Source organism: Microcaecilia unicolor, chromosome 11 (assembly GCF_901765095.1).
Source record: "Microcaecilia unicolor chromosome 11, aMicUni1.1, whole genome shotgun sequence".
Taxonomy (NCBI): Eukaryota; Metazoa; Chordata; class Amphibia; order Gymnophiona; family Siphonopidae; genus Microcaecilia; species Microcaecilia unicolor.
In genome coordinates, this window is record NC_044041.1 from 38,706,675 (window position 1) to 38,721,131 (window position 14,457).

Here is a 14,457-nt window from a genome sequence, read left to right on the forward strand (position 1 = left end):
CCTACATCTTGCCCCATCCTTGACCATCTTTAAATCTAGATTGAAAGCCCACCTCTTTAACATTGCTTTTGACTCGTAACCACTTGCATCCACTCGCCTCCACCTACCCTCCTCTCCTCTTTCCTCTACACATTAATTGTTTGCTTTATTTTTTGTCTACTAGATTGTAAGCTCTTTGAGCAGGGACTGTCTTTCTTCTATGTTTGTGCAGCGCTGCGTATGCTTTGTAGCGCTATAGAAATGCTAAATAGTAGTAGTAGTAGTAGTATTCACTCAATATGTACTTAAACTTTGGAATTCGTTGCCAGAGAATGTAGTAAAAACAGTTAGCTTGGTGGGGTTTAAAAAAGGTTTGGATAGCTTCCTAAAAGAAAAGTCCATAAGGCATTATTAAAATGGACTAGGAAAACCCCCTGCTTATTTCTAGGATAAGCAGCTTAAAATGTACTGTTTTGGGATTTTGCCAGATACTTGTAACCTGGATGCTGGTCTAGATGGACCTTCGGTCTGTTCCAGTATGACAGTACTTACGTACTAAGTCCAGGTCTTGGATCTAGAGAACAATGCACAGCATTACTACTATGATATGACAATGCTCACAACACTAGTCAAGGAGCTCATGGCGAAATTAGACAACTTCACCTGGAAAATTGGTTGAGACACGACAATTTTCATTTCATCGGATTTCCTGAAACTCTGGCAGAGAATCTTTTGCTGGAGGCCCTGGAAGAGTGGCTGACTCAACAGTATCCGGTTCCTAACAGCACATGGCCTTACCATCTTAAGCTAGCGCACTGCCTGAGCCAATGTCAAGAAAGGGAGTTGTGCCCATGTCCTGTTATCGCTAAGTTCCATTTCTGTGCCCAGAAAGCAGCATTGCTCTGCCATTACAAGCAACATTGGGAGGGAACAAGATATGTGGACAGCGTTATCCATATTTTTCAAGATTATTCAGTGGCCCTAACAGAACGCAGGAAGGCTTTTACTCCAATCTGCTAGGTGCTTTCAGAATGAACACAGCTTTATGTTGCGCTACCCAGCGCAGCTTAAGGTGTTAACTGAAGACAGATGGAGAGTTTTTAGCACTGTGCAGCAAGTGCAAGCCTGGATGAACACTACAGATGTTACTTCAGATCCTTCAGATGTGTAATGGTATGTATGGTGTGGTTCTGCCTGGAGGAGAGCTGAATTATAGTGCATTAGCTGCATTTTACTAACTTTTGTGTTATTTGAGCGCTGTATTATGTTGGAGCTTGTTCTGTGCTGCCATGCTATCTATTGTGCCTTGGTGAGCAAAGGGGGCGCCCTGTTGGCGTCATAATGTGGCATTCCTTCATTTCCCTGGCCGTTGATCTGTGAATTTGTAGGCTACCTTTGGTTATGGGGAGGGGGTCAAGAGTTGGGGTTGGGAGGATTGGGGAGGAGGTGGGCAGCGGGAACATGAGTACCCATATTAGGTCAGACCAATGGTCCATCTAGCCCAGTATCCTGTTTTCCAAACAGTGGCCAAGACAGGTCACAAGTACCTGGCAGAAACCCAAATTGTGGCAACATTCCATACTACAAATCCCATGGCAAGCAGTTGCTTCCCCATGTCTGTTTCAATAGCAGACTATGGACTTTTCCTCCAGGAATTTGTCCAAACTTTTTAACACAGATACGCTAACCACTGTTACCTCATCCTCCGGCAAAGAGTTCCAGAGCTTAACTATTCATTTATTGAGTGGAAAAAAAAATATTTCCTACTATTTGTTTTAAAAGTATTTCCATGTAAATTCCTTGAATGTCCCCTAGTCTTTGTATTTTTGGAACGAGCAAAAAATTGATTTACTTCTACTCATTCTACACCACTCAGGATTTTGTAGACATCAGTCATATCTCCCCTCATCCGTCTCTTTTCCACGTTGAAGATTGGAGTGTTTTCTGACCCTCATCACCCAGAACGAGGGGTCGCTTCTACATCCCAACCTCCAGTCTCTGGCTGTCATGGCCTGGATGGTGAGAGCCTAGAATTCACTTCCTTGGGTCTTTCGGAGGGTATCTCCCGAGTCTTGCTTGCTTCCAGGAAAGATTCCACTAAGAGATGTTATTCTTTTAAATTGAGGAGGTTTGCTGTCTGGTGTGACAGCAAGGCCATAGATCCCCTTTCTTGTCCTACACAGAACCCTGCTTGAATAACTTCTACACTTACCAACTCAGTAAGGGTTCACCTTAGTGCAATTAGTGTTTATCATCACTGTGTAGAAGGTAAGCCTATCTCTGGACAGCTTTCAGTTGTTCACTTCATGAGAGGTTTGCTTTTGTCAAGGCCCTCTGTCAAACCTCCGCCAGTGTCATGGGATCTCAATGTCGTTCTCACCCAGCTGATGAAAGCTCTTTTTGAGCCACTAAATTCCTGCCATCTGAAGTACTTGACCTGGAAGGTCGTTTTCTTGGTGGCTGTTACTTCAGCTCATAGGGTCAGTGATCTTCAGGCCCTAGTAGTGAATGCACCTTATACTAAATTTCATCACAACAGAGTAGTTCTCCCCATGCACCCTAAGTTCCTGCCGAAGGTGGTGTCGGAGTTCCATCTAAACCAGTAAATTGTCTTGCCAACATTTTTTCCCCGTGCTCATGCCCACCCTGAGGAAAGCAGCTTGTACACCTTGGACTGCAAGAGAGCATTGGCCTTTTACATGGCGCAGACAAAGCCCTTCAGACAGTCCACCCAGTTGTTTGTTTCTTTCTATCCCAACAAGAGGGGAGTCGCCATCGGGAAAACGCACAATATGCAATTGGCTAGCAGATTGTATTTCCTTCACTTATGCCCAAGCTGGGCTGACTCTGGAGGGCCATGTCACGGCTCATAATGTCAGAGCCATGGCTGCGTCGGTGGCTCCTTTAAAGTCAGTCTTCATTGAGATTTGCAGAGCTGCAATGTGGTCTTCAGTCCACACATTCACGTCTCACTACTGCCTTGAGCAGGACACCCAACACAACAGACAGTCTGTGCTGCAGAATCTGTTTGGGGTTTATAATCCAACTCCACCCACCTAGGCCTTTTTTATTCTATTCCAGGCTGCACTGTCAGCTAGTTTCAGGTTAATCTATGTTATGTTCTCGCCGTTGCGAGGCCCAATTGACCAGTGTTTATTGTTTTGGGTGAGCCTGGATGCTAGGGATACCCCATCTGTGAGAATAATGCAGTCTGCTTGTCCTCGGAGAAAGCGAAGATACTTACCTCTTGCCTCTAAAGGGAAACTAAACAAAACAGAAGACTGAAAGAGAGCCCTTCTTGCTGTGAAATAGAAGTGAATTTACAGTCCCTGAACATAAAACAGGGCAAGTTAAACAAAAGAATGTGGTCAAAATGGCTGGCAGCTGAAATTCCTCTGAAGGAACAAAGTTTACGGCTACACATAGCAAATGAACGCAGTGTCTGCTTAAAATCCAGACAACCTCTGCCAAGAAGCAAGAAAAAGAAAGGGGACATAGAAAATCTTTTTTTTGTTGTTGTTGTTGTTGTTATCAGCTGCACAAACAAACAAACGGCGAGGACAGAAGAATGTTCTCTCTCTTAGAAAAACTGTAACAATCACAATACTTTACACATGGATACTATTAAAAAAAATATCCCTATTTACACTGCAAACTTAAGCTTCAAGAAACCTGGACAAATGGTCTCCCTCCATTCGGTAAACCCTCTAGGACTCTTTCTCACTTTATTCCAAAATTCAAACAGTAATGAATGCTGTACCGAGCTTTTAGCCCTCTCAAAATTCTCCAAGGCTCTCAGCAAGCCTAGTAAACAATGGGCGGGAAAAAGCCCTCCGTGGACCATGGAAAGAAAGAGTTAGACTTTGGCAGTTTATTGCATTTTACATTGTTCAATGGAATATCCTGAATCATTAAGAGAAAATCAGTACATACACAAGCTATAGGCACTGACTTCTTACCATGCTCCCTCTTTCCACAAATCATAATATTTCAAATGTTGCTAGTGCACACAATTTTCAGTACACTTTCCATTTCCTGCTTTCAATGAAATTAGTTGAGAATTAAAAATTAACTTGCCCTATCAAAATCTAAATAAAAATCCATAGCAATATTTACAGCAGCCGGCTTCAATCTTATGTACAGTGGGGGAAATAAGTATTTGATCCCTTGCTGATTTTGTAAGTTTGCCCACTGACAAAGACATGAGCAGCCCATAATTGAAGGGTAGGTTATTGGTAACAGTGAGAGATAGCACATCACAAATTAAATCCGGAAAATCACATTGTGGAAAGTATATGAATTTATTTGCATTCTGCAGAGGGAAATAAGTATTTGATCCCCCACCAACCAGTAAGAGATCTGGCCCCTACAGACCAGGTAGATGCTCCAAATCAACTCGTTACCTGCATGACAGACAGCTGTCGGCAATGGTCACCTGTATGAAAGACACCTGTCCACAGACTCAGTGAATCAGTCAGACTCTAACCTCTACAAAATGGCCAAGAGCAAGGAGCTGTCTAAGGATGTCAGGGACAAGATCATACACCTGCACAAGGCTGGAATGGGCTACAAAACCATCAGTAAGACGCTGGGCGAGAAGGAGACAACTGTTGGTGCCATAGTAAGAAAATGGAAGAAGTACAAAATGACTGTCAATCGACAAAGATCTGGGGCTCCACGCAAAATCTCACCTCGTGGGGTATCCTTGATCATGAGGAAGGTTAGAAATCAGCCTACAACTACAAGGGGGGAACTTGTCAATGATCTCAAGGCAGCTGGGACCACTGTCACCACGAAAACCATTGGTAACACATTACGACATAACGGATTGCAATCCTGCAGTGCCCGCAAGGTCCCCCTGCTCCGGAAGGCACATGTGACGGCCCGTCTGAAGTTTGCCAGTGAACACCTGGATGATGCCGAGAGTGATTGGGAGAAGGTGCTGTGGTCAGATGAGACAAAAATTGAGCTCTTTGGCATGAACTCAACTCGCCGTGTTTGGAGGAAGAGAAATGCTGCCTATGACCCAAAGAACACCGTCCCCACTGTCAAGCATGGAGGTGGAAATGTTATGTTTTGGGGGTGTTTCTCTGCTAAGGGCACAGGACTACTTCACCGCATCAATGGGAGAATGGATGGGGCCATGTACCGTACAATTCTGAGTGACAACCTCCTTCCCTCCGCCAGGGCCTTAAAAATGGGTCGTGGCTGGGTCTTCCAGCACGACAATGACCCAAAACATACAGCCAAGGCAACAAAGGAGTGGCTCAGGAAGAAGCACATTAGGGTCATGGAGTGGCCTAGCCAGTCACCAGACCTTAATCCCATTGAAAACTTATGGAGGGAGCTGAAGCTGCGAGTTGCCAAGCGACAGCCCAGAACTCTTAATGATTTAGAGATGATCTGCAAAGAGGAGTGGACCAAAATTCCTCCTGACATGTGTGCAAACCTCATCATCAACTACAGAAGACGTCTGACCGCTGTGCTTGCCAACAAGGGTTTTGCCACCAAGTATTAGGTCTTGTTTGCCAGAGGGATTAAATACTTATTTCCCTCTGCAGAATGCAAATAAATTCATATACTTTCCACAATGTGATTTTCCGGATTTAATTTGTGATGTGCTATCTCTCACTGTTACCAATAACCTACCCTTCAATTATGGGCTGCTCATGTCTTTGTCAGTGGGCAAACTTACAAAATCAGCAAGGGATCAAATACTTATTTCCCCCACTGTACACATTCTCACCACTTTTATACTGGTGGACTGCGCAATATCACAACCTGTGGTCTTCTCTCAACACACAGGAGGCTCAACTCCGGAGGCAAATACCAATACTTACAAATCTACTCTCTCAATCACCTTAAACGTGGATCATCAGCTGGCACCACTCAGTGTCTCTGTCTCCTCACACTGGATCGTCTGCATTCATGGTCATCTGCACACCTTTCTTCAGTGCTTCAGACACCATCCAGTTAAGGACTGGTCGGGACGTTCTATTCCATGTCCACCACAGAATCGAAGGTCTGCTGCCTGAAGCAATATCCCCTGTCCCAATTGCTCCTCATACGGGGCACCAAAATGTATAGCAACCCTCTTGCCTCTAAAGGGAAGCTAAACAAAACAGAAGGCTGAAAGAGAGCCCTTCTGGCAAAGGAAAAACACTTTAGAGTTCAGTTTTTCTCTTTTATAATAATGCTAAAATTTATTAAATAAATGGTTACAATAAAAATTCTTTTGTCCCAGTGTTACAGAAAATTGAATTCTAATTTATATCAGTCCAAATTTCAACATAAGGAAAATAAAATTCTCTCTCTCTCTCTCTCTCCTTTGGAAGCTATCAGATTCTGACTGGTACAAGATGTGCTTAGGCAGAATGCTGAAGCTAAATTTTGTCCAATCACTTAATGCCTTATATTTTCTCTCTTACTTATCTGGTATTCTTCAACTCTGACCTCTAAGGTCACCTTCACATAATTCTGTTTCTTTGGTATTTTTCCCAGTTATCCATCATTTGCCCTTTTCAACCTCCCTCCCTCGAATACTTATCACTCATACTTGTCCTTCACTGAAAATGTCTCTGTTTAGAGCCTGTTTGAAACAAACAAACAAGACACTTGTTAAAGTTTATGGCCCATTACTAGGGCTAAGCAAGCCTGTTTATGGTCTGTGAGAAGACCAAAAAGACACAAACTACCTAATTGCCCTACTAGATCATAAATAAGGGAATAAGTTATATATACAAAGTTGGCTGATCTGCAAAACCAGACAGCTTTGTACAAAACACAGGTATTCTCCGAGGACAGCAGGCTGATTATTCTCACAATCCCGCCCACCTCCCCTTGGAGTTGTTTTATTTATTTATACTTTTGGTCTTAACTGAGGAGCATGGTTGCGCGACGAGCGAGAAGGCAGTCTGTGCATGCGTGGTACGGCGCTGCTCTTGCACCAGAAGGCTCTAGCAAAATGTTTTCTTTTTTGCTATGCATTATGCCAATTCCCGGGCTGACGCAGATCGTCGACACCATCTGCGAGAATAATCAGCCTGCTGTCCTCGGAGAATACCTGCTACAAGTAAGTATCTTCGCTATTTCTCCATGGGCTTCTATGCAATATGGATGTCTTAATGCTGGTTTTCAGATGTCCAGAACACGAATAGAGCTTCAAAAATAAGTAAGTACCAAAATGAATAAAGAAAGATAATTGATCTTGTATTCTAAAAATATTGTACAGCTGAATTCTGATATAACTGCATGAAGTATGTTAATGTGATACTGCTACAAGATTTATAGCGTCTTTGTATATATTTTTTTTAAATCTTTGTCATTTTCTATCAGTCTTCATATTTTTTGCATTTTTTTTCTACTATTATATTGCACAATATACATATGTAGATTATCTGTTCCAGCTGTCTTCAGACTACTTTCCATTTTCATTTCTAAGCTTTCTTACACTTGTTTGCTTCGTTTTCAAGGTAAGTTTGGTTTATCTTTGCTTTAGGGTAAAGGTGATTATGTACTGTCTACATGGAAGGTGGATCCCGTTACAAAGCAAATAGCTGTTCAAGCCCTAGCAGATTCAAGTATGATACAAGGTAAGAAAGAGTGCATGAGATTTGAGAAGCCTAGTGGAAACTGTGCCATGCAGCTTTTCAAGTGATTTGATTAGTACTCCTTTATATTATAACTGATGGCTGTTGGGGGTGGGGAGGAAAGAAACTACAAAAAGTTATGGATTGCTGAAAAACTGGAAATTTAAGTCCAAGTAGGTCAAAAATCTGTTCTGCATAAGATGTCCAATTCAGGATGTTCAAGATGCTCTAGGTATTTTACAGAAGGCTCATTGAATGCAGAGGTTTTTGTAAAAGATTATATTTCTCTGTATGTATAGAGTAGGTGTATATTTGCTGACACATACAGCAAGACCGACATTTACAAAATAACAGTACAGAAAAAAAGAGTGGCTTACTCAGGTTGTTACACATGTGAGCACCAATTTGTGCAGTATATGTTAATATGTATGTATGTGCCAGATTTTGTAAAACTGCATGTATACGCGGAATCAGTTAAGGAGCTGAGTCATATATCTCAAAATTATTGGCTTTTAGAGGTGGTTTTAAGGTCTGAGAGATGGGCACAATTGTCCCTTCTCTCCTCAAAAACCCCAGATCTAAGTTAGCAGTTTGCTCACTTATGCATGGGAAGGTGGAGGTATGTCAGAGGGGAAATGTTTTGAAGCATGTGTATTCTCCTTGTAAAATGTGATGTACATGTATATATTTTAGAAATCTGCCCACACCATGCTCCCTTGAAATCTGTTTGTGTTATGGATATACTTATGTAAGTATTGGCTTTTCTGACATCACTATTTTTTTATGTATTCAGCTGGCATCGGTCTGCAATTCTGACTGCCTGATGCTGGTGCTCAGATCGGATATTCAATGCTTGCCCATATCCAGTGACCAGCATTGATTATCTAGTTTCACTTTTGACTGCGGCAACTTAACCATTAAGCCGATATTCAGTGGTAACCAGTTAAGAGCTTGGCAGTTAAAGATAGGCTTGCTTTTTATGCGACCTATTTTAACTCTGAACATAGCTGGTTTGCCAGTGAATATCCACGCCTATGTCACACGATATAGCCGTTTAGCGGCTAGCCACTAACTGTGAATATTTAGCGGAGATAACCACTTATCTTTCACTGAATATCTGGGGTTAGGCGCTAAAACGCTGTTAAACCAGCCAGAAGCCATTCCTGGCCAGTTAAGTGTTTTGAGTATCGGCCAGATTGAATATAATAGGCTGAGAAACAGGAAAATGTGTTTTCTTGTCACAATACTTAGGAGGCCTTTTACTAAGCTGCAGTAAAAATGAACTTAGTGCGCCCTTATTAAGGTTTTACCTGCGTGCTAAGACCGGTTTTTCTCACAGCTGGAAAATGGCCAATATTTTTTCCGTCTTCAAAATTAATGATCATGCACTAATGTTGCCATTTGCTTATGGTCATTACCAAAAATTACTGTGTGAGCATCTACCGACACCTATTTTGTAGGCGGTACGGGCTCATGCGCTAATTAGTTAGCATGTAGTAATGTGGCTGTGCTGACTGATTTACACTGTCACGCTCGCTCTCCACCCCCGGATATGCCCCCTCTGAGAAAAATAAAGAAAAACCTTTTAGCACATGGTTGCACTTGCACATTGGGCTTTTACCGCAGGACAACTCAGTATGTCCCATGATAAGCCCTTTTAAGCTTCGGTAAGTGTGCACTAGCGCTTACTGCAACTTAGTAAAAGGAGCTTAGCAACTTATCTTATGGGCCATAATAATAATAGTCGAGCGATTCCTTTCTGATATATGTTGTAACTATAGGTTGATCTATGAAATTGTCTCACAAGTTTCACATAAGGCAGCTCAGTGAGGTGCAATATGAAGTTAAGCTGTGCTGTGGTTTGAGTGGCTACCAATAGCATATGCATCCTTTAGGTGTAATAGTCAAAAAGCTATTTCAACTTAACCTACTCAAGAATTAATTTTAATTATAATGTTACAGAAGGAGAAATAAAATATGCTTACTAAAAAGATATAAGATTAAGATACGTATGTATAAGATACATATACATACATATAAGATTAAGAGCAATTTATATTTTAAAATGAAGATATTTTATCTTGATTATTTGCTTGATATGTAACAGGTATATTTGTCCCTTGCTAACAGCATGTAATAAGTAATGTGTCGGTGGAGTCGATCAAGGTTTTTTTTTTTTTTTTTTTTGTACCTGTAATTGCTTTCTAAGGAGGAGTCCAAAGTTTTGCAGAAAAGCAACTTTTGAAATAGCTAGCCACCCTTCAAGGAAGAAAATTAGTTGAATCAGCTAGTTGAAATACTTTTTCACCACAAATTAAGTTCTTTTGTGTTTTACAGGTGCAAGGAAGTTCCAAGTTCTAGACAATCTGCTATTTGTTTTGGATGAAGATGTAAGATAAGACTAGTATTTTTTTAAAAATTTTATTTTAAAATAACTAACTTTTAATAAGTGGATTTTATGTTTTGTATTGACAGAGTAAATAGCTGCACAAAGTTTGTGCAGATAATTTTAGTGGTTGGCTGGCTTAATAGATAGATGGAAAAGTAACTTATTCTTTTGAGCGCTTAGATATACTTTTTATCATTTTGTTTCCTTTCCTGTTTGGTCTGCTTCAGTGTTATGTAAAGACATACAACCATCATGAATGTACCTTCTGAGCAGCAGTCTTTTTAGAAGCTTCCCATTCTTAGATATGACAGCTGGGAAACAAGGTGTTTGATTCATAAGACTTGGGTAACATAAGGTCTGGGACAGGAACATCTATAAATACCATTGTTATAATGTAACATTAGCTTACTCAGACCTTTCTATGGGCAAATTCTATACCCAGAGCTTCTTATAGTAAGCCTATTATAACAATATATCAAATATATTATAAAAAATATATATATAAATACAGAATGCATCAATATAAGAATCTCGCATGGGAGCTGGAACAGACTTTAACAAAACTTAGGGGCCCTTTTAGTAAGCTGGGGTAAGCACTAACATTTGCTTACCGCAGCTTAAAAGGGCTTACTACGGAGCATGTCAAGACATCCCATGGTAAGATTCAAATGTGCGTGTACTACCTACACGCTAAAATATATTTTTAATTTTTTTGCCAAGAGGGCAGAAATTGGATGCATCTATGCTCATCAGTTAGCACATCAGCATTGCCACACGCTAACTGATCGGTGCAGATTACTGCGTGAGTCCTTACCACCTACAAAATAGAAGGCATTAAAGGCCCATGCACTAATCGCAACATTAGCGCATGGCCATTAATGCTGAAAATAGAAAATCGGCCATTTTACTGCAGTGCTAAAAATGGCTTTATTGCGTGGGAAAGCCCAAATAAGAGTGTGCTAAGGCCACTTTTTAGTGCTGTTTTGTAAAAAGGCCCCTAAAATAATAGCATAGGATTACTTTCTTTCCCAAATCAAAATACTATCAGACATCATAAGTATATATCGAACAGTTCCTATCTTGGTATTCCATTCATCCATCCATCCTTATCCCTTCTTTCATAGTTAACAGCAAACCAATGAAGAAATCTGTGTATTCCTCCTGTGTAGCGACTATATGGTTGCACAGCCTCATTGGAGATGACAATAATGAAACTGAATGGTATAGCACTAAAATTGCCTCCTCATCACAATCTAGGTGTCTGAAGGAATATTACATGGAACTTACAGAATAAATTTCTGAAATTATTAGCTAGACTATTTTATGTTTTATTCATTGAAATACTTTAGAGAGTGGGCTACTTAATAAAAAAAAATGATTTCCCAGTACTTTTTAGCATGCCCTGAAAGTAAGTTCTTACTATACTCAAAAGGTCTAAATAAAGTGTCTGAACATCTTCTAGGATGTCTTGAGTATGTGGGATGTTTATACGCTTGTACTGGTTTGGGACTGCTCATCAGTTCGCATTGAAGATTTTCTTCTAACTGCAGAGGATGATTCAATTTCTTCAGTCACACGGTAAATATATAACATGAAGAATATGGGATCTTGAAACCGTTACATTTTGGAAAGTGAGCTTACTCATTTCAGACCTGTGTATTTTAGGCACATTTCAGAAATGTCATATTTGATTTTTTTCCCCTCCCCCCTATCTTCCAGACATGGGGATGCAACCCTTAAACTAATTGTGTTGGCGACTCCTGATAACAAGCAGGTATGTCATATTACAGGTCCCAGGAAAATATAGTGATAAATGATTTTGGAGTTTACTATTCTGACATGAATTTCCTTTATTCAAAAAGCGTTCAAATAAAGGCAAGTACCTGGATAATTATGTCATGAAAGCTTCTATAATTGGAGAGAATGCTCATGACCTGTCCTAATTTTTAATGCCTATTAAGAAAATTTATAATTTGTAATGCAATTTTATTAATTCAGTGGTTGACTTCTGCAGTACAAACTGTACATGTTGAGTTATTGTTTAAAAACAACATTCTAGATGGACGTCCAACTCAGAATATGGACGTTCATTTCTCATGTATTTTAGAACAGGATCTGCTGACATATAGTCTATTCTAAAATACATGAGATACGGACGTCCAAATGCTGTCTGTGTCCAGCATGAACATCCATTTTACAAACTGAAACGTCTAAATTTTGAATAGGGTAAAACAAGGGACATGGATGTCTATGTGACATCAGAGTAACGTCCATATTGTAAAATGGCCACTTAGATGTCCATGTGGAGGAATAGCTTAATGGTTAGAGCAGCCAACTGAGAACCAGGACAGAGAACCAGAGGTTCCCAGTTCAGGTTCCACTGTAACTGTTTGTAATTCTCTCTCTTTTTCTTTTCTTTTTTTTTTTTGTTCATTGTGAGCCCTTCAGGGACAGAAAAATACCTACTGTGACTTCCCTTATTCCACCCAGTGGAGAACTGCTCAATCAGACCATCTTTCTCTAACCTGGATTTACGAAATACAACATATAAATACAGACGTCCATCTTTTTAGTCATGGACGTCCCTTCCCCTTCTGCAGTTGGAGTTGGACGTCTATCTTTTGGCCCCTCTGTAGTCCTGCCCAAAACACACCCAGACCATGTCTTGCATATGGATGTACAGCACTTTTAGACGTCCATATCCTGGCTTTATAAAATCAGGATTTGGATGTCCATGCAAAACAGATGTCTAAATGCAGTTTTTCAGACATCCAAAACACAAATAGAACTATTAATGCCCATTTTAAGAGTGTCCAGTTTTTGTGTTTTGAATTATTTGCACTTCCTTGTTGTACGTTATTGCTTTGGTACTTCCAATGCTTTTTCCATATAAAACTCATGACCTGCCTTAGGCCTATTTTTTAATGCCTGTGATTGTACTTCAATGATAAAAGCTGTAACAGAGTGGAATACTGCATATTCCTTTTCACCTCACCAACGAAAATGTTGAGGAAAGACTTGAGTTTGAGTGTAAACCTATGAGTTTGTTCTTAAACACTGCTTGGGTATGAACATCATAAAGAGTCCATGGCAGTTTTTTATTTTCCTTTTTTGTTTATTTTTCAGACAAAAAATCTCTGTGTTTATTCATTACCCACAATGACCTTGCTGTATTCTGTGGAAGTATCCAATGTTTCTACACTAGTTCAGACTGGAATCAATACAGTAGGTTTCCATAGTACCCATTGGGAAACTGTGTTTTTATTTGCTATATTAAGTCCTTGATAACTTTTCTTTTGTCTTATTACACCAGTTTGCCTTTGAATTCAAGCACAACTGATATGGTTGATAGAATGGATGACCAGCAGTACTTGAAAAGCAAGTAAAGATCATAAACAATGCTAATCATTGTGCTGATACAGTTGAATACAGTTTCACATGGATTTAATGATATAAAATACCAACTGAGCCCTTCAGAGCAAAAGTGGTCCATGCCCACCTTTTGCATAATTTCAGCTATATACTGGTTCATAGCTTCTGTGGCTTAAAATAATAAAAATCAAGCCATGTCCACATTTAACTAATTCTGCTTTCTGTTGAGTGGCTTTTTATGCAGTCTCTACTTTCTTCATAGTCTTTGGAACAAGACTATGGTCATATCCATGTGTTGTGCAAAAAGTGGGCATGGCCGGCTTTTGCTCAGAAAGGCTCAGTTGTTTTCCTTACAGGCATTACATAGTGATATTCCAGTCTAACAATTAATGTATTCCTACTTGCATTGACTTTTGTATAGATGTTTCACAAATGAACCAGTCAAGTTATGATTTGAAGACTAAATTACACAGGACATCAAATACAACCCAATATTTGTTATAGATTTAAGAACATAAGAATAGCCAAACTGGGTCAGACCAATGGACCATCTAGCCCAGTATCCTGCTTCCAACAGTGACCAATCCCAGATCACAAGTACCAGGCAGAAACCCAATTTAGCAGCAATATTCCATGCTACCAATCCCGGGGCAAGCAGTGGCTTCCCCCATTTCCATCTGAATATCAGAAAATGGAAGAAAGATTGAAGATAATAAAAAGTGACATAAGGAATGTCAATTCAGATGCAAAGCACTGATAAGAAAGGCTAAGAAGGACTTTGAAAGAAAGATAGCGGTAGAGGTAAAAACACATAGTAAAAAATTCTTCTGGTATAATAAAAGCAGGAAACTGGCAAAAGAATCAGTTGGGCCACTCAGGGAAGATAAAGAAATAGCGGAAAGATTAAATGAGTTCTTTGCCTCAGTCTTCACCGAGGAAGATTTGGTTGGGATACCGGTGCTGGACAGGGTATTCGAGGCTGACGAGTCAGAGAAACTTAATGAAGTCTCTGTAAACCTGGAGGATGTAATGGGGCAGTTCTGCAAACTAAAGAGTAGCAAATCTCCTGGGCCGGATGGCATTCATTCCAGGGTACTGATGGAACTAAAAAGTGAGCTTGCGGAGCTT

General features: G+C 40.2%; 1 protein-coding gene across 1 annotated transcript in view; it reads left to right on the forward strand.

Annotated features, from left to right (window-relative positions):
* Window positions 1–14,457, forward strand: part of KNTC1 (kinetochore associated 1) — a 318,233-nt gene that overhangs the window by 68,252 nt on the left and 235,524 nt on the right. Inside the window, exons 9-13 of the mRNA XM_030219253.1 lie at window positions 7,478–7,571; window positions 9,906–9,958; window positions 11,420–11,535; window positions 11,677–11,731; window positions 13,084–13,182. Coding sequence (XP_030075113.1) covers window positions 7,478–7,571; window positions 9,906–9,958; window positions 11,420–11,535; window positions 11,677–11,731; window positions 13,084–13,182 — 417 coding nt within the window. The remainder of the gene's footprint in view (window positions 1–7,477; window positions 7,572–9,905; window positions 9,959–11,419; window positions 11,536–11,676; window positions 11,732–13,083; window positions 13,183–14,457) is intronic.